Source organism: Lethenteron reissneri, chromosome 57, assembly GCF_015708825.2.
Source record: "Lethenteron reissneri isolate LAM-NWPU_2019-01 chromosome 57, ASM1570882v1, whole genome shotgun sequence".
NCBI classification, from domain to species: Eukaryota; Metazoa; Chordata; class Hyperoartia; order Petromyzontiformes; family Petromyzontidae; genus Lethenteron; species Lethenteron reissneri.
In genome coordinates, this window is record NC_083835.1 from 9512820 (window position 1) to 9540155 (window position 27336).

The 27336-nt window shown below is 52.3% G+C and overlaps 1 protein-coding gene across 1 annotated transcript in view; it reads right to left on the reverse strand.

Annotated features, from left to right (window-relative positions):
• Window positions 1-6471: 6471 nt before the first annotated feature.
• Window positions 6472-27336, reverse strand: part of LOC133357159 (calpain-5-like) — a 38960-nt gene continuing 18095 nt past the window's right edge. Inside the window, 7 exon segments of the mRNA XM_061574972.1 lie at window positions 6472-9096; window positions 10188-10321; window positions 10952-11061; window positions 15418-15614; window positions 16678-16800; window positions 18600-18744; window positions 19117-19167. Coding sequence (XP_061430956.1) covers window positions 8926-9096; window positions 10188-10321; window positions 10952-11061; window positions 15418-15614; window positions 16678-16800; window positions 18600-18744; window positions 19117-19167 — 931 coding nt within the window. The 3' untranslated portion in view covers window positions 6472-8925.

The window sequence follows — 27336 nt, forward strand, 5'->3', positions numbered from 1 at the left end:
CGCCAAGCAAGCAAGCTTCTTCAAGGAACCTCGTGCCAACGCCGCTCAATCCAGCAGTGGAGAGAGGGAGCAGTACGGGCTCACTGCGGCCACGCCCAAGCGAGAGGAACCTCTCTGGCTGCTGGTTGTATCCTCCCCCACCCCACAAGCTCCGACACAGCGCCCTGCCTCTGCTTAAAATAGAAATTTTACAAGGGGACAACGCCCACACAACACGCACACGAATAAGACTTTCAAAAAGTTATCTTTGTGTTTCAAAAGGGTTGCCATTTCAAGGTGGTGCGTTCAATATCAACTGATCGTGCAAAACAGTTGCTGCCGTCGAGTCATATGAATAAGAAATGTTTTAGTCATTCATTTTTGTTAATTGCATAATCTTACCAATTAATCTATTGACGTATACTTTTGCCTTTGCATATTAGAGTGTCATATGTTTGTTTAGAATAAAAATTGCTTAACACCAAGTGTTCGAGTGCTTCTTTCCCAGTCCATGCAAAACTGTCGTATTCATAAGAACTGTAACCTGCGATGAGATATGAATTTGGAGACCTAACATAACATAAACACACTAAGATAATCAATAAATGTTTAATGAAAGATAATGGGTAATTCCGATTGATACAGCTCTGGATAACGAAACTAAGCCTAGTTATCATAACTGCGCACATTAACATAATAGCAAGTATTCGCATAAATTAATACGAGTATCTCCGTGATTATCATAATTTGTGCATATAATTACATACATTAACATAATTTATGCAATTTACGCATTTAAAAAAAAATTATCGAAATTTCATAATCCGGCATATACAACACCCCCCCCCCCCCAAAAATGAAACATGCTTCAAATCGCTTTAAACTATTGTCATTGTAGTGCGTATTTAATGTGGCGCTGCACTCTGATGTTGTAGGAGAAAACATTTATTAAAAAGTATATTTAATTAAGTAGAACGTGTTGTCTATATTTAAAGTTGCGCATTTTGATGTGACGTCACATTTCTCACCCCCCCCCCCGTCACACATCGTCACACATGTCTGACCCCCCCCGCCCCCCAGGTGCGTGACATCATTTATGGACGGCCCCTAACCGCTGCACCACCGATCCCCCGTGTCGCCTCTGGGAGGGGTGGTGACGAGGAGTTGCCACCTCTTCTACCACACAACCAAACCTGGACGTATTTATCAGTACCAGATCTCTGTTCAAATAACAAAGCTATAATCTAGCGTTCATTTTACAAGGTAAGGCTCACTGAGCTACTTTGCTTTTCTTTCCGAAGTGGCTTATCATCATCACGTAGAAATAGCAGCCCCATACTCTAAACACGTGATGTTCATTAGAAATATGGAGGGAAATACTGGAGGATCTGGAGAAAGAGCCACGTGACCACAGGAGGAGAGAGAGACACACAAACTCCAAATATACAGCAGGTGTCAGGGTCGGGAATGAACCCACAACCTCCTGCATACTAGGCGAGGTAGTTAACATCTCCTAGTCACCGTGATGATGGTGAGAGAGAGAGACACGCAAACTACAAATATACAGCAGGTGTCAGGGTCGGGAATGAACCCACAACCTCCTGCGTACCAGGCGAGGTAGTTAACATCTCCTAGTCACCGTGATGATGATGAGAGAGAGACACGCAAACTACAAATATACAGCAGGTGTCAGGGTCGGGAATGAACCCACAACCTCCTGCGTACCAGGCGAGGTAGTTAACATCTCCTAGTCACCGTGATGATGATGAGAGAGAGACACGCAAACTACAAATATACAGCAGGTGTCAGGGTCGGGAATGAACCCACAACCTCCTGCGTACCAGGCGAGGTTGTTAACATCTCCTAGCCACCGCGGTGCCCCCAAATCAACTGCTGCCACCAAAACACAGCCGATGCTCGTTCCGGGACGGGTGGTAACTCTGGTGGTCCACCTGTGGACCCGGAGGCCGGACGCGATCCGCGACCTCATTTCATAACCGGAAACCTGCTGAAAAAGACCTTTAGAGCTCATCCGATTCCTCCAGTATAAATAAGGAGTCTGATTCTGTAACTTAATCCGTCCCACAGCCACGTAAGGCCGCTTGAAGCCTCTATATAAGGAACGAAACAGTTAGACTTTGCACAAATCTTGCTGTCGCCTGATGAAGCTGGTTGTAATTACTGGCGAAAAGTCGTACTCAGATTGTAAATGTTGTGGCTTGGCTCTCCAACACGCCGGTGTGATGTACTAGTATACTACACTATACACTACACCATACACTACACCATACACTACACTATACACTACACAACACCATACACTACACTACTATACACTACACCACTATACACTACACTATACACTAGTGCTGTACTAATGACGAATTGGCCACGTTCTGTCTACATGACAACCCTTACTAGTTAGCTGTGTCGGGTGGTGGCGGGTTTTAACGACACATTTATATATTCACGCGATCTAATCCAAAAACACCTCTATTATGGACGATATTGGTCGCGAAAGCCTACATGTTAAAATTATATTGCGACTTAAAATTTTTACTTAAAACTTTCGTGACTGCAGGAATTCATATTCTTTGGTTCTTTCGGTAAAGTCACGTAGATAGAAAAATAATAATAAAAAATTAAGTGAATGAAAATAAAAATAATGAAAAAAATAAAAAACACTAATGTAGACTGTAACCTGGTTTTTAATCGAAGTGAGTGTACTGGCAGTCTATAATGTAGACTGTAGCCTGGTTATTAAGTTTGGTGAGTGTACTGGCATGCTATAATGTAGACTGTTTCAATGGTTATTAAGTTGGGTGAGTGTACTGGCAGTCTATAATGTAGACTGTAGCCTAGTTTTTAAGCCGGTGAGCGTATTGGCAGTCTATGATGTAGACTGTAGCAATGGTTATTAAACTGATTGAGCATACTGGCAGTCTATAATGTAGACTTAATCTTGGTTCTTTCAGTATTTTATATATAGGATGGAGCTGTGGATGAAGGAGGGAGCTGTAGATGAAGACGGAAGCTGTGAATGAAGAAGGGAGCTGTGGATGGATGAGGGAGCTGTGAATGAAGAAGAGGGCGCTGTGGATAAAGGAGGGAGCTGTGGATGAAGGAGGGAGCTGCGGATGAAGGAGGGAGCTGTAAGTGATGGAGGGAGCTGCGAGGAATGGTGAGAGCTGTGGATGAAGGAGGAGCTTCGTATAATGGAGAAAGGGGCACCTCCGCAGTTCTCCTCACCTGCTATGTGCATCAACACAGCCAGGATGGCCGACAGGGCACATCCTAGCACGAAGGCCAGGGCAGGGCCCAGGCGGGGTCGCGGTAGCGCCCTGACGCCCCAGCGAGCCCCGATGCCCGGACCGTGGGCCCCAGTGGAGGCCTCCTCGGCCTCGCCTGGGGAGCCCCCCATCCTTGCGGGCCCCACAGGGAAACGGCCTCCTCCGTCGCGCCCATCACCACCCATGGAGACACTAAACACCGGACTGAGTCGTGCAAATTGTGGAGATGGGAGAGTGATGGGCAAAATGGGGTAGAAATCACTGATCCACCATCTCAAGGTCACGTCTCTCTGATCATTGGTCTACTCTCTCAAGGTAATGTCTATCTAATCATGTGTCTATCATCTCAAGGTCACATGTCTCTGATCATTGGTCTAACATCTCAAGGTAACGTTTCTTTGATCATTGGTCCACCATCTCAAGGTGAGTTCTCTGACCTTGCTCGACTGTGCCAAGGTCATAATCTTGCTCCAAGATGTCCATGCCTCTCGAGTTTAACCCACGCAGGATCAAGTATCTGATCTGCTCACCCAAGATGATGCCGTTTCTCAGATCTCGCTCCCATCATCTAAGAGTTGCTGTCTCTGGCTCATGGCCCACCTCCTCTTGGCCACGTCTCTAATTCCTGGTCAAACGTCTCTAGATTGGTGTTCTCACAGCATGAGTGGTGATGATGATTTGGTAATGATGCTGCGGAGGATGATCATGATGATGCTTTGATGATTATGATGATGACAAAGCTGCTGACACTGCTCCCACTAATGCTGCTGCGAACGATGATACCACGATTGTTTGATGATGATGATGATGCTGATGGATGCTGACCCACCGATCCAGGCCGCACTGATGTCCGTGATGCTTTGAGTATCGGGGCCAGGGTCTCAGGGACCTCGCCAGATCGTCGCACTCCCTCCTCGCGGGGGGCTGAGAGGGGGGCCCCCAAAGGGGTCCCGGTGGGGCCACGTGCTGGTGCCGCGAAGAGCGAGCGGCGTACCCCAGCTCCCTGGGGGGTCTCCCGTAGCGACCAGCGCCCTCCCCCCATGGGGTCAGAGGGTCAGGCCCAGACGAGGTGGGCATCCTGTTATCTGCAATCCTGTTATACACATTCCTGTTATCCGCAATCTTTTTATTCGCAAATCCTGTTATCCGCGATCCTGTTATCGGCAATTTCGTTATCTGTTAACCACAATCATGGTAACTGATTATCTCTTAACCACAATCCTGGTAGCTGATTATCTGTTAACCACAATCATGGTAACTGATTATCTGTTGACCACAATCATGTTAACTGATTATCTGTTAACCACAATCATGGTAACTGATTTTCTGTTGACCACAATCCTGGTAGCTGATTATCTGTTAAGCACAATCATGGTAACTGATTATCTCTTAACCACAATCATGGTAACTGATTATCTGTTAACCACAATCCTGGTAACTGATTATCTGTTGACCACAATCATGGTAACTGATTATCTGTTAAGCACAATCATGGTAACTGATTATCTCTTAACCACAATCATGGTAACTGATTATCTGTTAACCACAATCATGGTAACTGATTATCTGTTAACCACAATCCTGGTAACTGATTATCTGTTGACCACAATCATGGTAACTGATTATCTGTTAAGCACAATCATGGTAACTGATTATCTCTTAACCACAATCATGGTAACTGATTATCTGTTAACCACAATCATGGTAACTGATTATTTGTTGACCACAATCCTAGGTAGTTGATTATCTGTGGACCACAATCATGGTAACTGATTATCTGTTGACCACAATCATGGTAACTGATTATCTCTTAACCACAATCATGGTAACTGATTATCTGTTGACCACAATCATGGTAACTGATTATCTCTTAACCACAATCATGGTAACTGATTATCTGTTGACCACAATCATGGTAACTGATTATCTCTTAACCACAATCATGGTAACTGATTATCTGTTGACCACAATCCTAGGTAGTTGATTATCTGTGGACCACAATCCTGGTAACTGATTATCTGTTAACCACAATCATGGTAACTGGTTATCTCTTAACCACAATCATGGTAACTGATTATCTGTTAACCACAATCCTGGTAACTGATTATATGTTAACCGCGGATGTTCTAACAAAAATCCTTTCAATGGCACTCCTGGTAACCGCACTGTTAGAGGATGACGCTTACCTGCGCCTGTAGGGAAGCAGTCGTGAGTCTGCAGTCAGACTGTCTCGTGAGGCTGTAGTCAGGCTGTAGTCAGGCTGTAGTCAGGCTGTAGTCGGACGATGTAGTAAGGTTGTAGTCAGCCTTTAGTGAGACTTATAGTAGTCGGACTGTCTCGTGAGGCTGTAGTCGAAGTGTCTAATGAGGTTGTAGTCAGCCTGTGGTGATGCTGTAATGAGGCTGCAGTCAGCCTGTAGTCGGTTTGTCTAGAGAGGCTGTTGTGACGAGGCTGTAGTCCAGCTGTCGTGAGGCTGTAGACGAACTGTCTCGTGAGACTGTTGTCAGACTGTAGCGAGGCTGTAGACGAACTGTTTAATGAGGCTGTAATCAGGGTGTCGTGAGGCTGTAGCGAACTGCCTAGTGAGCTTGTAGTCAGGCTGTCGTGAGACGAGTCAGGCTGTCGTCGTGAGCTCGAGTCGGCTATTGGACGTCTATGGGCGCCTCGGTCACGCTTCACGCCTCTGTGAGTGCTTGCTTAGTGTGGAGAGGGAGCCTCATTCACCCTCATTCACACTCGCATCACCATCGCCACATACATCATCATCAACACTACCACCATCACCACATACATCATCAACACCACCACCGCCACATTCATCATCATCACCACCACATAAACCACCATCATCACTGTCACCACATTCATCATCACCACACTCATCATCATAACCCCATACATCATCTTCACCACCACATACATCACCAATCACCACTATCAACCACCAATCACCACTATCAATCAATCACCACTATCAATTAATCAATCACCACAATCAATTACTCAATCACCACTATCAATCACCACTATCATCACCACAAACAAAGAGCCCCCGTATAGCCTAAGCAGACTGTCGGGGCAAGTGCCACGAGCCCCATTGGGACATTGCCACGAGCCCCATTGGGTAGAGAACCGCTGCTCTAAAGTGTCACTCACTCCACGCGACCTCAGAATAACACGGACCGATGCCTTCGGGGTTTTATTTGATTTTATTATTCCGCAGACGGTAAACATGTGGACGGCATTACATGCGCGCCGCTCCATCTCCCCGACCGGCTGCCCCTTAAAAAAGATGTCCACCGGCACGTGACGGCAAAAGCTCAACGACCTTTGGCCCGACTGGCTCTCACCACGGCCCTGGCCGGGCCCTTTCACGAGTTCCCCTCTTCTCCACAACAGGCGACTGCTTCCCGCCCCCCGCCCCCCTTGGGAAACCCGTGAAGTCAATGGCACCCATCGTAACATTCACCACACACTCGTATAAAAGACAAAATATCCCCTCCGCCGTCAAGCCTTAACGGGCTGTTGGGGGGGGGCAAGTGCTGTTAGCGAGTAGCATCGGCACACGACGGGGTGGGTGGTCAACACCACGCCCGACTGCCTTTGTCTCCCTAGTGGCATTGTTTTTACACATATGGCACCAGGTAATCATTTTAGGCTGAGTCGACCTAATGCATATACTAGGTGCAGCCCTGTAATAACTTTGCTCGCGTCATTGCTGGTTGTAAGGGAACTATCCTCTCGGATTATCTATGCGAGGGTCTATGGTTCTCCATATGAGTCTATGGGTCTCCATGTGAGTCTATGGGTCTCCATACGAGTTTATGGGTCTCTATATGAGTCTATGGGTCTCTGAGTCTATCGGTGACTATGCGAGTCTGTGGATCGCTGTGCGAGTTTATGGGTCACCGTTCGACTGTATGTCTACGTGAAACTGGGTCTCTGCGAGTCTATGGGTTACTATAAGACTATGGGTCTCTATGTGACTATCGGTCACTATGGGAGTCTGAATCTGTGAGTCTGAGGGTCTCTGTGATAGTATGCGTTTGTGAGATTGGGTCTCTCTTTGCATCTATGAGTCATGATGCGAGTCTATAGTCTCTTTGTGAGAGTGTGTCTCTGTGCATCTGTGGCTCTCCGAGTGAATGGGTCTCTTTATGAGACTATGCACCCGCCATTGGAATTCCCACCGTTGGCTCTGCCGGGCTGTAAACAGGAGATGCCCACCAATGGCTCAACGCTCATGTGAGCAGCTGGGCAAAGATCCCATTGTCTCGAGTGATACACGGAGCTTAACATTATAAACATTTGACACACAGGCACAAACACATTGTATACATTTCAGAGATAGTGATGCATAATAATACGAACGCAGTGGTTTAGCGCACTGCGCTCCGAACCCCCGCAACCTAAGTTCTATTCCCTTACCTAGCCCTCGTCATCATTATAAGTCATCATCGTATATTCGACGTAAGCAGTGTAACATATCCGTCAACACCGTATCAGTGCCTAGCTTATCACAGACCAAGTCAGACCGTATTGGTCACTCCGTGCCCTTCTAAATCTCAACGTTCATCATTACAAACTCCCATCACAAGGGAGATACACAGATACATATTGTTTGCCCATATTGAAACGGCTGGCGGCCGTATGGACCTGAAAATGTGTTTCCCTGTACAAGCATATGGGGTAAACCGTATGGGTTGAGAGCTGTGCAAAGCAAGATAATTATTATAAGACGAGATAATTATTATAAAACAAGATAATGATTATAAAACAAGATAATTAGTATATGAAGCTTAACGTTGACTGGCCCAGCAAGACGACAGTCGGCAGCCAATCACACGGTGGCGAGTAGGATGACGACACCGCCAGATTAAAATGGCGGTGGGGGAGGGGCGATAAATTGTACAGCCCCCCTCACCAACCCCCCACCCACTGCACTCCTTCCACCACGGCCACTGCCAACTCCTGTTGATGGGCGTCTATGTGAGTCTATGGGCCTCTATGCAAATATATTGGTCTCTCTAAGTCTAAAGGTCTCAGTGAGTCTATGGGTCTCTATGTGAGTCCATGAGTGTACATATGAGTCCTTGGTTCTCTGTGCGAGTCCATGCAGCTCTGGCAAATCTATTGGTCTATATGAGTGCATGGATTTCAATGTCAGACTCCACGGTGGCATAGCTGTTGGGTATGCAGGCGGTGCAGCTGCACTGGGGGTGGCACTGCCCAGGAGAGGGAGATTTGTGCACAGCATGAGAATCCCTGAATCAGCATGACTGCCAAGTGCACTGTATGTACTGTAAACATGCTACATAAGGAATGTTTTAAAACGCAAGAACGTTTGAGAGGCGGGTGTGTGTGTGGCGAGGTGTGTGTGAGTGTGACCCACACACACCACGGTACACACACTACAGTAAACACACAAACGCAGTCCACACACACAGACACACAGTATGGTCAACACAAGCAGACGCGGTCCACACACAAAGATAAAATCCACAGACACAGACCAGTCCACATGCAGACACGGTCCAGACACAGTGTGGTCAACACACACAGATGCAGTTGGACACACGCAGACACAGTCCACACACACACAGACCACAGTCCACACACACAGAGTGCGGTCCACACGGTGCAGCAGGCAGTGCCGTCACAGCTCGTCGAGGGCGTCGCGCGTGCTGGCCCACACGTTGACCATGCTGGCCAGCTCCTGGCCCTTGCGCTCCAGGCGCAGCACGTGGAGCTCCTTCTGCTGCGTGGGCTCCGAGGGCACGGCCACGCGGCCCAGCAGCGAGTCCGACAGGACGCCCTTCTCCCACACCTGCGCGCAAACACAAAGGTCCTAAACCAGCGTGGCTTCCAGCGCGCCGTAGTTAACACGCTCGCAGGCTGGCCACCTCTGCTGGATAAAGCCCTACCCCTGCCAGATGGAGGCCTACCCCTGGTGGATGGAGGCCTACCCCTGCCGGATGGAGGCCTACCCCTGCCAGATGGAGGCCTACCCCTGGAGGCCTACCCCTGGTAAATGGAGGCCTACCCCTGCAGGATGGAGGCCTACCCCTGCAGGATGGAGTCCTACCCCTGCAGGATGGAGTCCTACCCCTGCAGGATGGAGGCCTACCCCTGCAGGATGGAGGCCTACCCCTGCAGGATGGAGGCCTACCCCTGCAGGATGGAGGCCTACCCCTGCAGGATGGAAGCCTACCCCTACCAGATGGAGGCCTACCCCTACCGGATGGAGGCCTACCCCTACCAGATGGAGGCCTACCCCTACCGGATGGAGGCCTACCCCTACCGGATGGAGGCCTACCCCTACCGGATGGAGGCCTACCCCTATCGGATAGAGGCCTGCCCCTACCGGATGGAGGCCTACCCCTACCGGATGGAGGCCTACCCCTACCGGATGGAGGCCTACCCCTGCAGGATGGAGGCCTACCCCTGCCGGATGGAGGCCTACCCCTGCAGGATGGAGGCCTACCCCTGCAGGATGGAGGCCTACTTTGGAGGATGGAGGCCTACGCCTGCAGGATGAAGGCCTACCCCTGCCGGATGAAGGCCTACCCCTGCAGGATGGAGGCCTACCCCTGGCAGATGAAGGCCTACCCCTGCCGGATGGAGGCCTACTTTGGAGGATGGAGGCCTACCCCTGCAGGATGAAGGCCTACCCCTGGCAGATGAAGGCCTACCCCTGCAGGATGGAGGCCTACTTTGGAGGATGGAGGCCTACCCCTGCAGGATGGAGTCCTACCCCTGGCGGATGGAGGCCAACCCCTACTGGATGTATAGCCATCCCTCACACCTCCACGCACACATGCGCGCCACACGGTGAGTCTGGGCCTAGCCGGGAAGGGGTTTGGACTGCCAGAGTCAGCGAGCGCCTATTGAGGGTGGAGGCACGACGGGGTCCCGCACCTCAACGGTGACGGGGCTGTTCGGTTTCTTGCGGTAGAAGATGGCGCGCGCGTCAAACTCGGGGCTGCTGTTCTTGTACACGCGGGAGCGAACCTTCGTGCCCTCGGCCCGCACCACTGCGTACCAGCTGCTTCCTGCGTGAACAAGTGTGACGAGGTGTGACGATATGCGATAGTGTGATGTTGTGATGATCAAGTGTGATGAAGTGTGGTGAAGTTGCGTTGAAGTGTGATGAAGGGGTAATGGAGTTTTGTGAAGCTTGATGAAGTGTGACAAAGAGCGGTTAAGTGTGAAGTGTGCCAGTGTGTTGTAGTATCACCACCTCACATCACTAACATAACATGACCAGGTCACATCGCATGAGCACGTGGTGATGTGGCCTACAAGCACCACAGGTCATAGCAGTGGGGGTGGCACACCTGCCAGCTACCACAGTCAACCTTACAAACACCTGGCTTGGTCCCATAACCAGCAAGCAGCGAAAGCCTTCCACACATCACGTGACGGCCTCAGGGTTCACCCTAGCCTGGCTCAAGCACCGCGGTGATTTCATCCGCCACTCAGTGGAAAATGGCTGCTGTTGTGTGGGTAGCGGTAAGGGCAGTGGTCAGCGCGCTGCCCTGCTGTTGGTGTAGCTGTTGTTGCTGTGGCTGTTGTTGGTGTGGCTGTTGTTGGTGTGGCTGTTGTTGGTGTGGCTGTTGTTGGTGTGGCTGTTGGTGTAGGTGTTGTTGTTGGTTTAAGTGTTGTTGTTGGTGTGGCCTGACCTGCCCCGGGCAGCCCCACGGCGCTGAGCAGGTGGACGGACGTGACGCGCACGGGGTACCCGACCAGAAACGTGCAGCAGCCCGGCTTTGGCGCGTGCTTGTGCAGCTCCCTGCACAAAGGTGGAGAAGATCCCCCGCGTAGCCTCAGCAGAGTGTTGGGGCAAGTGCTGCGAGCGAGGGGAAAGTGCTGCGAGCGAGTAGCAAGCGCCTATAACGGCCGCCCGGCACTGTGACAACACGAGAGGGGATGGATGGCCAACGCCACGCCCCGGCCACCTTTGTTGTGCCAGTCCCAGTGTTTGTTATGCACCGCACCAGGTGCTCATTTAAGGCCAGGGGCAAGAATCGAACTCTGGTCGCCGGGTTCTACAACGCAGCACGCTGCGTGCACACCACACACACCGCATCATCATAACATGCACCACACATACACCACACATACACCACCACAAGGATACCCGACAGAGCCATACAGCTTGTTGGGGCAAGTGCTGTTCGCGAGTGGCACCTATGAAGGCCGGCACGGCAAACGATGGAGGTGGGTGGCCAGCACCACGCTCAACCGCACTGATTTAAGGTTGAGTAGCGTACAGCTATCGCTCGCCAACCGCAGAATTAACGTACACACCCGTTTATTATCTGTATAGCAATGTACCTTACGCGTCCTGGAAATGTTGAGTATCCGACGGGTTTAGTACGAGTCCACAACCACGCAGTCACAAATATTGCGGGAGGCCGCGGTTCTCTTCCGCGCCACCGCGGCCACGCGTGGAGCTGCATTGCTCATCAACTGCCTCTGCCTGCCTCCTCATCTGTGCCTGCCTCTGTGCCTGCCTCTTCATCTGTGCCTGCCTCTGTGCCTACCTCTTCATCTGTGCCTGCCTCTGTGCCTGCCTCTGTGCCTACCTCTTCATCTGTGCCTGCCACCTCATCTGTGCCTGCCTCCTCATCTGTCATTGATGCCCCGGAGGAAGAGGGGGAGGGCGGGCTGAGCCCCTCCTCCTTTGAAGCAGCCCTTTCCCCATCATCTCATTGTCATCATCATCATGGACTTCTAACCTCTATTAAAAGGTGTGTAAAGTTAACTTAACGTTTATTCATGCTTTATAATCATGCAATGCACTGCATTTTATTCGGTGTTTAATGAAGAAACTGGGAACTTAGTTAAGCTATGACAAGTCTGACCGTGGCATTTCCCATAGGCACTATACCTTAACTAACTGCGGATTTGCCGACTGCGGCATTTTTCTACTGAACCGAACCCCCACGTTAGGCGAGGGCTTCCTGTATTTGCCTGTACCAGCCTTCTGCTGAGCCAGGGTACGGCTTCTGCACGGTACCCACGGGAAGGGAGTTTACCAACATGCAGGTGTGATCCACCAACCCTCACGTGCACAGTGACAGTTGGCGTATCGCACCTCCGATTACCAGTTGGCTACGTACGGTGTGAAGGAAGTTCAACGTACGTACGCGGTGATGGATTATAGGTGTCTCTGCAGTGATCGCCCCCCATTGTGGCCCCAATTTTTGAAATAATAATCATCTGTGTTTTATTAAATACTAGCAGGAAGTATCTGGCTTTGCCCGGAGCACAAATATATTTCAAAACTTGTCTTCTCAAGAAACATAACATATACATACACAAATACTCAGCTATTGTGAAAGCCCGGTGTTCTGTTTGTCCATTTGTCCATCAAAATTCTAAGAGGCATGCAGAAGACCTGAATAACAAAGTAATAGAAAGTGGGCGGGTAAATAGTTGATATAAAAGGTTTACAAAAATTGTCGACCCCCCCCCCCCCCCCAAAAAATCTTTTTACCCCCCCAGCCAATTTTTATTTTGTAGGTATAGACACCTACACACCCTACATACAATAGAGTCAGTAATATCTAATGACTCTATAGAAGTACCTACTGACTCTAAAGTAGCATCTCGTGATTCTATTGTAGTGTGTAATAGCGCCGTCTGTTGTCCAGCAATGGCAACTGTGGTGGACGAGCAGTACACACGCCGGTGAGCATAGACGCGGCTGTGTCGGCAGGGCGGAGGAACTGGGGCAAGGGTCAGGGAGGACCCCATTTGGAAGCCCCTGGAACCCGCTAGTGGGTTTGAGAAGGGAGGCGCGGACAGGGCGGAGCCAGGCCCCGCCGAGTAGCATAAAAGCGGTGGAGAGCAGGAACTGGTGGCTGCCGATTCTGGGAAGTGGACTCGTCTCGTCGTCGATGTCTTCGCCACCTTTGTCGCTGCCTTCACGAAATATTGCGCTGCGCGGCCGGATAGTTGTTGGCCGTCTCGGTCGTCGCCGTCAGTGTAACACGGTCAGGATTGTGTTAAGGCCAGGCTAGATGACTTGGGAGAAGCTGCGGCAAACCTGTGAACTTGAAGTGTTGAATAAAGGTGCCTCCTCAAGAACCTTGTCTCCCACTCCGCTAACACTACAGTATTATCTAGTGACTCTATAGTAGTATCTACTGACTCTATAGTAGTATCTACTGACTCCACAGTAGGAGCTACTGACTCTACAGTAGCATCTGGCTCTATAGTAGTATCTACTGATGATAGTAGTATCCACTGATTCTACAGTAGTATCTACTGACATAGTATCTACTGGCTGCATAGTAGTATCTACTGACAGTAGTGTCTACACACACTACAGTAGTATTTACTGACTATAGTAGTAACTTTTGACTGTAGTAGTATCTATTGACCACAGTATCAACCGACTCTACAGTAGTATCAATCGACTGTAGTATCTCATGACTATAGTAGTATCGACTGAATCTATAGTATCTATTGACTATAGTAGTATCCACTCACTAGTAGTAACTACTAACTCTATAGGAGTATCTGCTGCCTCTATAGCAGTATCTACTGACTCTAGTCGTATCTACTGGCTGCAGGAGTATATACTGACTGTAGTGGTATCTACCGACTGTAGTGGTATCTACCAACTCTACAGGAGTATCTACGGACTGTAGTAGTATCTATCGAAACCTACAATAGTATCTATTGACTGCAGTAGTATCTACCGACTCTACAGTAGTAACTACCGACTCTTATAGTAGTAACTACCGACTCTACAGTAGTAACTACCGACTCTACAATAGTAACTACTGAGTTTACAGTAGTATCTACTGACTAGTATCTACCGACTCTACAGTAGTACCTACCGACTCTACAGTAGTATCTACCGACTCTACAGTAGTATCTACCGACTCTATAATCATTACTGACTACAGTAGCATCTACCGAATTTACAGTAGTATCTACCGACTACAGTAGTATCTACCGACTCTGTAGTCATAACTACTGACTCAACAGTAGCATCTACCCACACTACAGTAGCATCTATTGACTCTATAGTAGTATTTACTGAATCTACAGTCATATCTCATGACTGTAGTAATACCTACCGACTCCATTGTAGTATGTACCGACTCTACCGTAGTATCTATTGACTGCAGTAGTATAGACCGACTCTGTCGTAGTATTTACTAACTCTATAGTAGTAACTGCACATTGAGGTGGTGGGGGGAGAGAAGAGGACACACTCTTCAGAATTTACCTCAGTGTTGTGCTTCGGTGTGATTTTTCACCTTTTTTAACGCGAAGGAAAACCAGGGTCACGTCGCCGCTGAGCGAGCTCGTGTGCATTGCCAGGAGCAACCACGAGTCAGCGTTTCCGTGCATGCGCAGATGCGTGCTTTGGCGCCACGGTCAGCGTAATAATACATAGTTATAAAGTGTGATTGAATTCGTTTACATTAGAAGGAGGGGAAAAACAAATAGTGGGGGCTTAGCGCATTGTATGTGTACTTTGTTGAAGTGTAAACCCAACCGTTAGTCAGTTAAAAGCATTGCAAGGTGTGCACAGATAGACAGAGAGACAGACAAAAATTGACTTTTATAGGTAAGATCTATTCCGTTCTTTATATGGCCGGTGATTACTTCTGATGAAGCGGTCGCGTATTTTAAGTGACGTCACGGAGGACGCAGATTGAATGGCATTTGCTTTATGAATATGGGGTGGCCCTATTTAAATAGGGGTGGGGGCTACATAGGGGGAGGGTGACTATTTAAATAGGGGGGAGTATTTAACTAGTGGTGCCTATTTAAATAGGGGGGAGTATTTAACTAGTGGGGCCTATTTAAATAGGGGAGAGTATTTAACTAGTGGGGCCTATTTAAATAGGGGGGAGTATTTAACTAGTGGGGCCTATTTAAATAGGGGGGAGTATTTAACTAGTGGGGCCTATTTAAATAGGGGGGAGTATTTAACTAGTGGGGCCTATTTAAATAGGGTGGAGTATTTAACTAGGAGGTCCTATTTAAATAGGCGGGGGGGGGGGCATATTTAAAACGCTTAAAATCCCAGAACTGCCCACTCCTCCACCCTCCCTTGCGCCCCCACCCCCCACATCCCCCACCCCGAGGTCCCCCCCTCCCGCTCCCGGCGGCTAGTTACCGGCACTGGGACTTGACGTCGGTGAAGACGCGGAGGAGGAAGTCTCCCTCCTCTGCCGGCTGGAAGGTGGTGGGCACCACCACATAGCGGCCCTGCGGCAGCTCCTTGCGCATCAACACGCTGCATGAGTTGATGTACACCGACTCGGCCATCTTCTCCTGGATCGTGTGCACGCGGTACTTGCGGTTCTGCTCCACCTGCGGAAGTTAAAGGCAGAAGGTGGGATCCCCACTGACATCCCCCACTACCAGCGCCCACCACCCCGTGTAGCCCTTAACAGGCTGTAGGGGTAAGTGCTCTCTTCATGAGTAACGGCCGCCTATGAAGACCGTCACACGGAGGGGGGTGGTCGGGTGGGTACCACCACCACGCCCGACCGCCTTTGTCCCCCCGGTGACGATGTTAACTACACACCGGACCAGGTACTCATTTGTGGTTGAGTTGACCGAGGGGTGGTCAAGAACCGGTTCTGAATATCTCGAGGCCCATGTCCAGGTGCTGGCGTTAGTGTTAGGGGTGGAGGGGGCCCCGTACCCTGAATATCTCGAGGCCCATGTCCAGGTGCTGGCGTTAGTGTTAGGGGTGGAGCGGGCCCCGTACCCTGAATATCTCGAGGCCCATGTCCAGGTGCTGGCGTTAGTGTTAGGGGTGGAGCGGGCCCCGTACCCTGAATATCTCGAGGCCCATGGCCAGGTGCTGGCGTTAGTGTTAGGGGTGGAGGGGGCCCCGTACCCTGAATATCTCGTGGCCCATGTCCAGGTGCTGGCGTTAGTGTTAGGGGTGGAGCGGGCCCCGTACCCTGAATATCTCGAGGCCCATGGCCAGGTGCTGGCGTTAGTGTTAGGGGTGGAGCGGGCCCCATACCCTGAATATCTCGAGGCCCATGGCCAGGTGCTGGCGTTAGTGTTAGGGGTGGAGCGGGCCCCGTACCCTGAATATCTCGTGGCCCATGTCCAGGTGCTGGCGTTAGTGTTAGGGGTGGAGCGGGCCCCGTACCCTGAATATCTCGAGGCCCATGGCCAGGTGCTGGCGTTAGTGTTAGGGGTGGAGCGGGCCCCGTACCCTGAATATCTCGAGGCCCATGGCCAGGTGGTGGCGTTAGTGTTAGGGGTGGAGCGGGCCCCGTACCCTGAATATCTCGAGGCCCATGTCCAGGTGCTGGCGTTAGTGTTAGGGGTGGAGCGGGCCCCGTACCCTGAATATCTCGAGGCCCATGGCCAGGTGCTGGCGTTAGTGTTAGGGGTGGAGCGGGCCCCGTACCCTGAATATCTCGAGGCCCATGGCCAGGTTCTCTCCGGCGCCCTCCTTGCGGTGCTCCCGGCGGTCGCGCTGCTGCAGGGACACGAGGATGGCGTCCGTCTCCTTCTTCACGTCGAACACGAACTGCGCTCGCAAGGTGGCGGCAGTTGCATCGGGTAGCGTTAACATCGCCATCGGCGTCATCAGAAGCAGCATTAATATCATCGTGTGAAAAATAAGAATAGGTTTTACCCTTTCTGGCAATAGTACAACAGTTGTGTGAAGATGTTCAAACACCAAATAGATGTTATTCTTTCGTTCTTTCGGTAAAGTCACGTAGAAAGAAATTAAATTAAATAATAGAATACGACGTTTCGATTGCAACACAAGCAACCATCATCAGGTACAAATGAATGAGAAAACAAACATAGTGAGCTTGGAAATACAATGCAATACAACACAGAGAGACGGCCAACACAAGTCAACACCCAACCTGGTTGATTGCGTTCCTCCAAAGATTGCTAAATTTGAGAGAGAGACAAAACATAGACACACAGACAGATGGACACACAAGCAGAGAGAGACTCACACAGTGCCCAGCTCGTCCGTCCGCTTTGGGCAGGAATTCCACACAACTCCCCCTCTGCCCCCCCCCCTCTCTCTTTTTAAGGCCTCGACACAGAGACGTATTTCTGTGTGCCTATGTGTGAATCTCTGGAACAATCTTTGGAGGAACGTAATCAACCAGGTGGGGTGTTGACTGTTGTGTTGGCCGACTCTCTGTGTTGTATTGCATTATATCTCCAAGTTTACTATTGTAGTGACTGTGATTGTCACTGTGTGGTGCCGGGCTTACCAAGCCACGGCGGATAATGTGTTGGCATTACGTGCAGCCCGTTTACTGGGTGTAGTACCAGCCCTAGCGAGGCACCACGTACAGTGTGAGGTGCAGGCTCCCAGTGAGAAAGTGAGAGGGGGTGTCAGCCAGCCAGGGTTACGTTGGGGCATGATACGCCGGTTGACCTGCCGACAAGTGACCTGGATGATGTTGGAGGGGGGCCACCGGTGGAAGGGGGCCGCTGGGCGGTCACGTGGTATAAAGGAGCTCTCGGGGAGCCTTTGGGAAAGAGCTCGAGAGATCTAGAAGGTGGGCGGGGCGAGGGGCGGAGTCAGCCCCAGCCCGGGCCGATATGACGGGGGCCCCGTGAGAGGCTCGGGGTTCTTCGTGTTGCTGGTGATGAAGATACACGTCGGGTAAAAGAAGCCTCTAGCCACGCGGTCCGGGACCCAGCTCGTGGTCCGGGCCGGGATAGTGAACCGTGTCTAGTTCTGCCGTAGCGTGGTGAGATGGGCATTCAACACCCAAGTGTAGGTTGTGTTGTGTTATGTTGATTTATTGAATAAAAAGTGTTGCTCCCAAGACAACGTCTGCGACTCAGTTGGACTCACTACACTATGTTTGTTTTCTCATTCATTTGTACCCGATGATGGTTGCTTGTGTTGCAATCGAAACGTCGTATGCTATTATTTAATTTAAAAAAATTCTACGTGACTTTACCAAAAGAGTCAAAAAAAAAAACCAAAGAGATACCTCTTGCAATGAATCAAGTCTGCATTAATCACACGGTACTTGTGGTGATACTAGCAAAAAGGTCCCATGATATAGTATTAATATCATCGTCATCATCGTTATCAGCATCAGCAGTATTAATATCATTATCAGCAGCAGCATTAATATCATCATCAGCAGTATCACCGCATGCATGACCAGGTTACTCCGTGTCTCCCGTATGCCTCCCCCCATGCCCACCCCCCCGTGCCCCCCATGTGTTCCCAAGTCCATGCTCCTCCACGCATCCCTGAGTCTCCCATGTCTCCGTGTGCCACCATGTCCCCCGTTCCCCCCCTCCCGCCCCCCAATGTGCCCCCCCTGCCCCTCATGCCTGTGGGTTTTGCAGGAAGAGCGTGCGGTCGTTGATGCAGCCGCCCGCGCGGTTGGTGTGGGGGTCGTCGTGGTGACGCCACTGGCCCCGCAGCATCACCTCCTCCCACGTCTTGTGGAAGCTGAAGTACGAGGTGTTGATGATGCTGAGACGCGGGGAAACGGGGACAAGGAGACATTGAGAGGCGAGGATACGGAGACACGGGGGTAGGTGCGACGTGTTAATGATGCGGAGACACGGGGACCTAGAGACATGGGGACACAGAGACACAGAGACATGGGGACACGGAGATACGGAGACGCGGATATACGGGGTCATGGAGACACGGAGAGATGAAGACAGGGAGACACGGGAATACAGAGTCACGGAGTCACGGAGACATGGGGACAGGTACGACGTGTTGATGATGCTGAAACACAGAGACGATACAGGGACACGGAGACACAGAGACACGGGGACTGGTATGATGTGTTGATGAGGCACAGAGACATGTGATGATGATGATGATGCCACTCACCGACAAACCACGAGGTCTGTAAAGTGCTTGCACCAATCATCAAACGTCATCCTAGGGGAGCGGGGGTGAGGTGGTGGGGGGAGGGAGAGAGACCCCCAGATTCGTCAATGTGTAGGGGTTATTACGGGAGAAACGGCGGACAACAAACACAGGGCTGTCGGCACTCACATACACGGGGGGTCACACCGACGTCCGCATCAGTTATTGCCCACGCCCCCAGCCCTCGGAGGCGATCCCTATAAAAGGTGGAACCCAAAGAGCTCGAGGCAGTTCGACACGAAGCTGACCAGTGAAGATCCAAGACTCGGAGATTAGGCCCTGGGACTCCCCGGTCTCGCCGTCCTTATAAGGGCCGAGCCGGGTAAGCCAGTGGCGCGGCCCAAGAGCTTCCAGACCGCTGCCCTTATCAGGGCAAGGCTGGTTAGCTGGTGCCGAGATCTGTGCTTGCCAGGGCCAGATCAGTCAGCCTCCCGTAGCCCAGTAGAGGAGGACTGGGGGACAGGACAGAGGGCTTAGTACTAGGGTGGGTTTCCCATAGTACGGGTGAAGGGGCCGATACCCCTTCAACTATTGTATCTGTCCCGGAGTTAATAAACAGTGTGTCTCAACTTCCTCATCGTCTCCTCATCAACTTACTACATCTGGTGTTGGAAGTGGTCCAAGCATGGATACGAGACGGAAGACTCGTGCCCAAGACCCAGGAGAGGATGACGACGAGGGAGGGGCAGTGCAAGACATCGCCGCCGACGTACCTGCACAACTGCTGCCGGCTCCGACATCGGCGGGGTCGTCGGAGAGGGCCGGGACGTCGACTGACGAGTTGGCGTTGGCTCACTCGCGGCTGGCGGAGCTCTTGTATGCAGCGGCCGCTATGCTGGAACAAATAACTCGCCTGGGGCCGGGAGGAGCGACGCGGCGGGAAGATGGACAACGCCCGCCAGAAACTCCCGCCTTTACAACAGCGGGGCGACTCGAAAATCCCGCCACGAAGACAGTAGGGGCGGAGGGAGGAGTCCCAGCTCGTCACGCGGGAGACGGTGCCCAGCCAGCAGCCGCCACGTCATCGGCGGAGGCGGGTCGCGGTGGCGGCCTATCAGGGGTTGAAACGTCACCACCAGCTGACGCCAGCACCGACCATACAGTACGGGGACGCGCTACGGATGCTGCAAGAGACGCTGCAAGAGGATCGGAGACGGAGCCGACATTCCAGCAACGCCTGCCGGCCCTGCAGGTATTTGTTGCAAGCGACGGCGATTGGGGGGGGTTCCAGCGCCGGTTCTTGGCCCACCAAGAGATGGCAGGCTGGTCGGACAACGAGGCGCTGTGTGCTCTCCCGGCGTTATTGGACGGCGACGCCCTGGGCACCCTCACTGCTGCACCCAAGTCGGCACGCTCCACCATTCAGTCGGCGCTGCAGCTGCTGGCCACCGTTTATGGGCCGCCCTCCGATTGTCGCCAGCTCTTCTATGAATGGCAGAAGGGTGATAAGGAATCGCCACTCGCTTATCGCACGGCCCTGCTGTCATTGGCGAAAGACGCTTTCCCGCGTATGGATGAAGAGGGGATCGATGCGATGGTGGCCGAGAAAATTTTGCTGCTGGCTGACGATCTGGACTTCACCATCTTAGCGCAGGACGATGCGGATATGTCATCACTGCGGGCTGCAAGGCACATTCACGCCAATCTCATCTCCCAGCGGAGGAAGGCGAACAAAGCTGCTGCACGACACACCGTGGCGGCAACCTCTTCTGGAATGGAGGGAGCCTTCGCTGCGGATCGTTCTGCAGGATGGCGATCTGCCGAGCGACCGGCTCGGGACGTTCCAAGCCACCGAGACCAGCCCAAGTCCTCTGGAACGCTCGTCGTCTGCTATAATTGTGGCCTCCGGGGCCACGTGGCGTCCGGATGCCGGGCTCCTCGACAGCGCGGTGCGAGACCTGGAGCTGCGGACGGCCCTCCTCACAAGCCTTCGCAACATCCTCGGGCAAGTCATGGCACCCCACATGTTCGGCCTGCACACACACCCACTTTCCTATCACATGGTCCGATACACAATTCTCGGGGGTTGGGTGCTGGTGCGTCGGGTCGCGGCATGTCGGGGAGGGCGCTCCAACCGGGCCAATGGTCCGAGTTGGCTCACCGAGTTGTGGCTGCATCAGCGGGGTCGTCCGTTGTCGCGGGGCATATTGACGGGGTGGAGGTACGGCTATTGGTCGATACGGGAGCTTCGGCAACTATCATTTCAGATTTGATTTATAATATCCTGCCCGTTCAGAGTCGCCCGTTGCTCCCTGTCGATATACCGTTTTACGCTGCGAATGGGGGCTCGTTGGGTATTATCGGTCAAATTCGAGCGCAAATTTCGATAGGGGACATTAAACTATCTGGCCCGGTGTTCGTCTCCTCCTCGCTGGCTATTCCGTGCCTGTTGGGGACAGACTTTTTGGCCAAATTGCCCATCAAAATTCTGATTGACCAGCAATGCATCGAGCTTCCATCGGGCCGACGTATGACGTTCCTACCTGCCACCCCTGCCTTGCGTGTTGCCTGTGCTACGGTACAGGCGCTTGTTGCTCGGACGGTGCGTGTACCCCCGGGGGCACAGATGTTGGTACCCCTGCGCTTGCGTCGACCGTTCGATAAAGGAGTCTCTGACCGGGGCGTTATTTTGGGACCATCTAGAGCCGGGGTGAGTGGGCCAGATCTGGTGACGGCCCAGACTATTGTTAAAGGGGATGGGGACCCGTTTATCGCGGTCCTCAATGTCGGGACACGGACGGCAGTGGTTTCGCAAGGTACCGTATTCGCACATGCGGTTCCGGTACCTGCGGAAACGCCGATCATTGGCCAGGTGGCCACCGATTCTCAAACGCGATTAGCCTCAGACGCTGACGAGGTTTGGCTGGATGCGTTGTGTGCTGAGTCACCTGACCTGTCTGACGCACAACGTGCTAGATTACGCGCCTTATTGCGAGAATTTTCCGACGTCTTCAGTAAACACAAATACGATATCGGATGTACCAAATTGCTACGCCACCATATTGACACCGGTGACAACGCTCCTATCCGCCAAAATCCTTTTCGGTTAAGTCCCGCCGAAAAGGATCATGTCAAATCGGCTGTAGATGACATGTTGAAATCGGACATCATTTCTCCCTCGACCAGCCCTTGGGGTGCACCCATAGTGTTGGTCAAAAAGCACGACGGGTCCCTAAGGTTCTGCGTTGATTTCCGGCGATTAAATAAGATCTCGGTGGCCGATGCTTATCCGCTTCCTCGAATGGACGAATCGCTGGATGCCCTCGCGGGATCGCGATTCTTTTCCACTTTGGATTTGCTCTCAGGATTTTGGCAACTTCCCTTGGACGACGAATCTAGGCCCAAAACAGCTTTCCGAACGCCGCACGGCCTCTTCCAATTCAATCGCTTACCCATGGGATTACACTCTGCTCCCGCGACGTTCCAGCGCCTGATGGAATTGGTCCTCGCTGGCTTGCAATGGGAGGTGTGTTTGATTTACCTGGATGACGTTATCGTATTCAGTAAGACGTTCGAGGAACACCTTGATAGGCTTCGGGCCGTCTTTCTCAAAATGCGCGCTGCTAATTTGAAATTCAAGCCACAAAAGTGCCATTTGCTGCGCGAATCTGTTAAATATTTGGGTCACATCGTCGGCCGGTCAGGTATCTCAACCGATCCCGCCAAAACGCGTTGTGTCAGCTCCTGGCCTATTCCCACCTCGGTGGGGGAGGTTAGAAGCTTCATCGGCTTTGCTTCATATTACCGCCGGTTTGTTGCGGACTTTGCTTCCATCGCTAAGCCACTACATGCCTTGACGTCAAAAGGGGTCAAATTTCATTGGGGGCCGGTGGAGAACGCCGCTTTTGTCTCTCTTCGGGATGCCCTGGTGGGGGCCCCGCCGTTAAGCTACCCCGATTTTTCCATGCCGTTCGTGCTCGACACGGACGCAAGCAATACCGGGATTGGAGGCGTGCTGTCACAAATTGTGGGTGGCGTGGAGCGCGTTGTGGCTTATGGTAGTAGAGTACTGTCCCCGGCCGAGCAGCGGTACTGCGTCACCCGCCGCGAACTGTTGGCTATCGTGTTCTTTATCCAACAGTACCGGCCATATCTGTACGGCCGGCATTTCACCGTCCGTACAGATCATGCAGCGTTGCAGTATGCCCTACGAATTAACCAGCCATCGGGGCAGTTGTCCCGATGGCTCGAGATCATGCAGGATTTCGATTTTGAGACAACTTACCGGAAGGGGATTCGCCACACCAACGCCGATGCCCTATCACGCCTGCCGATCGCCCCGGATTGCACTTGTTTCTTGGGTTCGGGCCGTTGCAAATCGGCAAGTGACGGCCGGGATCGGGTTCTTGCGGCCGCAGTTGATACTCCTTCGGACGCTGGTCCTATTTCGGAGGGTGGGAGTGATTCCCTACTTGGCTTGTCAAGTACTGAGTGGGGTCGCCTCCAAATGGAGGATGCGACCCTCCTGGCGCTACGACGTCGCACGGAAGGATCAGGTCAAGGGAAGTCGGGCGTTGACTCATGGGGGTGGTGCCAGGGCTTACTCATGCATTGGGACGGGACGATCCGCCGTCACAGGCTGGTGGTGCCTTCCACGTTGAGGGGTAGGGCTGTATGGGCTGCTCATGAACGGCTCCTGCACCTGGGTACCCTCAAAACACTTGCCATGCTCCAGCTTAATTACTTTTGGCCGGGCATGGCAAGAGACGTGGACGATCTGCTGCGGTCCTGTACCCAGTGTGCACAACGGAAGCCGCCGGCGAAGGGAGCCAGTCCACCGCTCCAGTCCATTTCGGTCACCCGGGTTAACGAGCTGGTCGCCCTTGATATTTTGGGACCGTTTCCTTCCACGCCGAGGGGTAATAAGTACCTGCTGGTTGGCGTGGAATATTTCACGCGATGGCCTATGGCTTGGCCCCTCGCCAACCAGTCCGCAGCGGCCGTTGCGGAGGCTTTTGTTCAGGGCTACGTCCTCGACAAAGGCGCTCCGGAACGGTTGTTGACCGATCAGGGAAAGAATTTCACTAGTACCCTTTTACACGAGGTATGTGGCCTTCTGGGTACAAAGAAAGTTCGTACCTCACCTTACCATCCACAAACGGATGGGATGGTGGAACGCTTGCATAGGACTCTTACGTCCATGCTATCCCACCAGGTATCTGAGTCCCAAAACGATTGGGATCTACGGATCGGGGGAGTCCTGGCGGCATACAGGATGGCTCCTCACGCGGCGACCGGGTTCTCGCCATTTTTTTTTATGTATGGTCGCGAGGTTGACCCGCCTGTCGCGACTCAGCTGACGATTGCCGCGCCTCATGCTAAGTCGAAAATCGCCGACCATGTTAAATTTAACATCCTTCGCTTGGCGGAGGCACGGCAGGCGGCCATGCAAAACTCTGACTCTCGCCAGAAACAAAACGAGAGATTGCGGTCGCGCCGGACTCACACGCACGAATGGCACCCGGGCGACCGAGCATGGTTGCACTGCCCTCAGGTGCCATTGGCCACCTCGGCTAAGTTGTTGCGACCATGGAGGGGCCCCGTTGAAATTGTGCAGGTTGTGCGGCCTCAATGTGTGCGCATTAAGTGGGGGAAGCGTCGGTGGTTTGTGCACCCTTCACGGTTAAAGCCATTTTTTGCTCCGCACGCTTCCTCCCACGTAAATGGCCGAACATGTGGGGAGTCCTCTGACTCCGGGGGGGCGGGATCGATGCCAGCCTCTGATCCACTAATGACTGTCCCGTCTTCAGGAGCCCCAGGACTGAAGCCCTCTGGGCTGCCAGCCTCCCCCGTGGGGGGCGGCGCTGGCACGTCCGGGAAACCGGACGACCAGGCACCTGCTGATGCGACACCTGCCACTGACTCTACCAAGCCGGCCCCTTGTGACGGGCCCGCTGCACGGACTCGCGCCAAAACGCGCCGGTTGTTATGATTAGCTTTCCGCGCGTGTTCCGTTGCTGCGGAACCCGCTCATTGTATATATGTTTTTTTAATGGTTGTATGTGTGTGTAATAACGATGACCACGCTATCTGCTTGTTGCTTGCTGTCCATGTAAGTGTGTGCGTGTATTGGGAATGGACGGAGAGTCTGCTGTGGTTGCTGAGTTTCAAAGGGAGTGTGTGCGCTGCTGCGTGGAGTTGTTATCTTGATGGTAAAGTTAATTATTAACGTGGGAGCGTCGGGTATCCTGTGCTGTACCATCTCGTGGGTCACCGTGCGCGATGGGCTTAATTGAAAAAAAACAATTTTTTTTGGGCTGTATTATGCTGCGAGGTGCTGTGTGCGATGCGGTCGTTGCGTGAGAGGGAATAACTGTGTTGTGGTTGAAAAGTTACGACGGGATTGATGGTGTGTTGGTCGCCTGCAGATTTGCTTGCTATTGTGCTTCAATGTACGCGTGTGATCGCGATATGCTGATTGCATGTGCTGTTATACCGTTCTGTATATGTGTTGCGGTTCCAGGTGGGGGGTTTTTTTTTTAGGGAACCATCGGTTGATGTTACGCTTGTTCTTGTTATTGTTACTGTTACGAGGCACACGTGTATTGACGGTGTTAATCTTTATTCTTGGGGGTTGAGGGATTGTTGCAGCCGGGACGGCTGCGAGCTGTACAGGGGGGGGTGATGTAGGGGTTATTACGGGAGAAACGGCGGACAACAAACGCAGGGCTGTCGGCACTCACATACACGGGGGGTCACACCGACGTCCGCATCAGTTATTGCCCACGCCCCCAGCCCTCGGAGGCGATCCCTATAAAAGGTGGAACCCAAAGAGCTCGAGGCAGTTCGACACGAAGCTGACCAGTGAAGATCCAAGACTCGGAGATTAGGCCCTGGGACTCCCCGGTCTCGCCGTCCTTATAAGGGCCGAGCCGGGTAAGCCAGTGGCGCGGCCCAAGAGCTTCCAGACCGCTGCCCTTATCAGGGCAAGGCTGGTTAGCTGGTGCCGAGATCTGTGCTTGCCAGGGCCAGATCAGTCAGCCTCCCGTAGCCCAGTAGAGGAGGACTGGGGGACAGGACAGAGGGCTTAGTACTAGGGTGGGTTTCCCATAGTACGGGTGAAGGGGCCGATACCCCTTCAACTATTGTATCTGTCCCGGAGTTAATAAACAGTGTGTCTCAACTTCCTCATCGTCTCCTCATCAACTTACTACAAATGTTAATACACAAAACGAGCAGCGGGTGTGATAAGAACTGAGTCTTTGTGTGTGCGTGTTTGTTGAACTATTGGTGTGCGTGCAAGTTATATTCCCGCCCACGGCCACCAGCACTAGTGACGGATGTCTGAACCGGTCTTGGGCCTCCCCTAGATCGACTCAGCCTCAAATGAGTACCTGGTGAGGTGTGTAAACATTGCCACCGGGCAGACAAAGGCGGCCGGCCGGGCGTGGTGCTGGCCACCCACCCCTACTCCCTAACAGCACTTGCCCCAGCAGTCTGTGAACTCTACACGGTGGGATCTTGGCCTTGTGATGTATCACGAGACATGGTGCCGCCTTGAGGAGGCCTTCATCCAGCAATGGACTGACCACGGTTGACGATGGTGATAGCTTCACAGTTGATGAAGCGAAAGGCGTCAAAGTGATCTACTGCGGCCCCAACGAGCAGAGGCATTGGTGCTCATCGCCCGTTTAAAGCCCCGCAGAGCCAGTGGTGGAAATTCCATATTCCTATGACGGAGGGAGGAGAGCCTCTCCACAGGACAACCGCTGTTACCTTTGCGACAACGTGGTTGGTACTCGATTCATGGACGCAATGAAAAGACAATGCCGCTCGACTGATTCGGAGCGAGACCTCTGCTGTCAAACCGCAGGTGGTCATAAGCACACTGCCCAGGTATGGAAACCTCTCCACTCTCTCCACAACTGCCCCACACACATATACACTCATACACACACACATGTATATACAAAGAAAACATCTCCCCGTATAGCCTCAACAGACTGTTGGGGCAAGTGCAGTTAGCGAGCACTTATGAAGGCCGGCATAACACACGAGGGGGTGGGTGGCCAACACCACACCCGGCCGCCTTTGTCTCCCGAGTGGGTGGAGATGTTTACACACCTCACCAGGTACTCATTTGAGGCTGAGTCAACCTAGGGAAGGCCCAGGATTGGTGCAGATAATGGTCACTGGTGTTGATGGCTGTGAGCGGGAATCGATCTCGGGTCACCAGGTTCG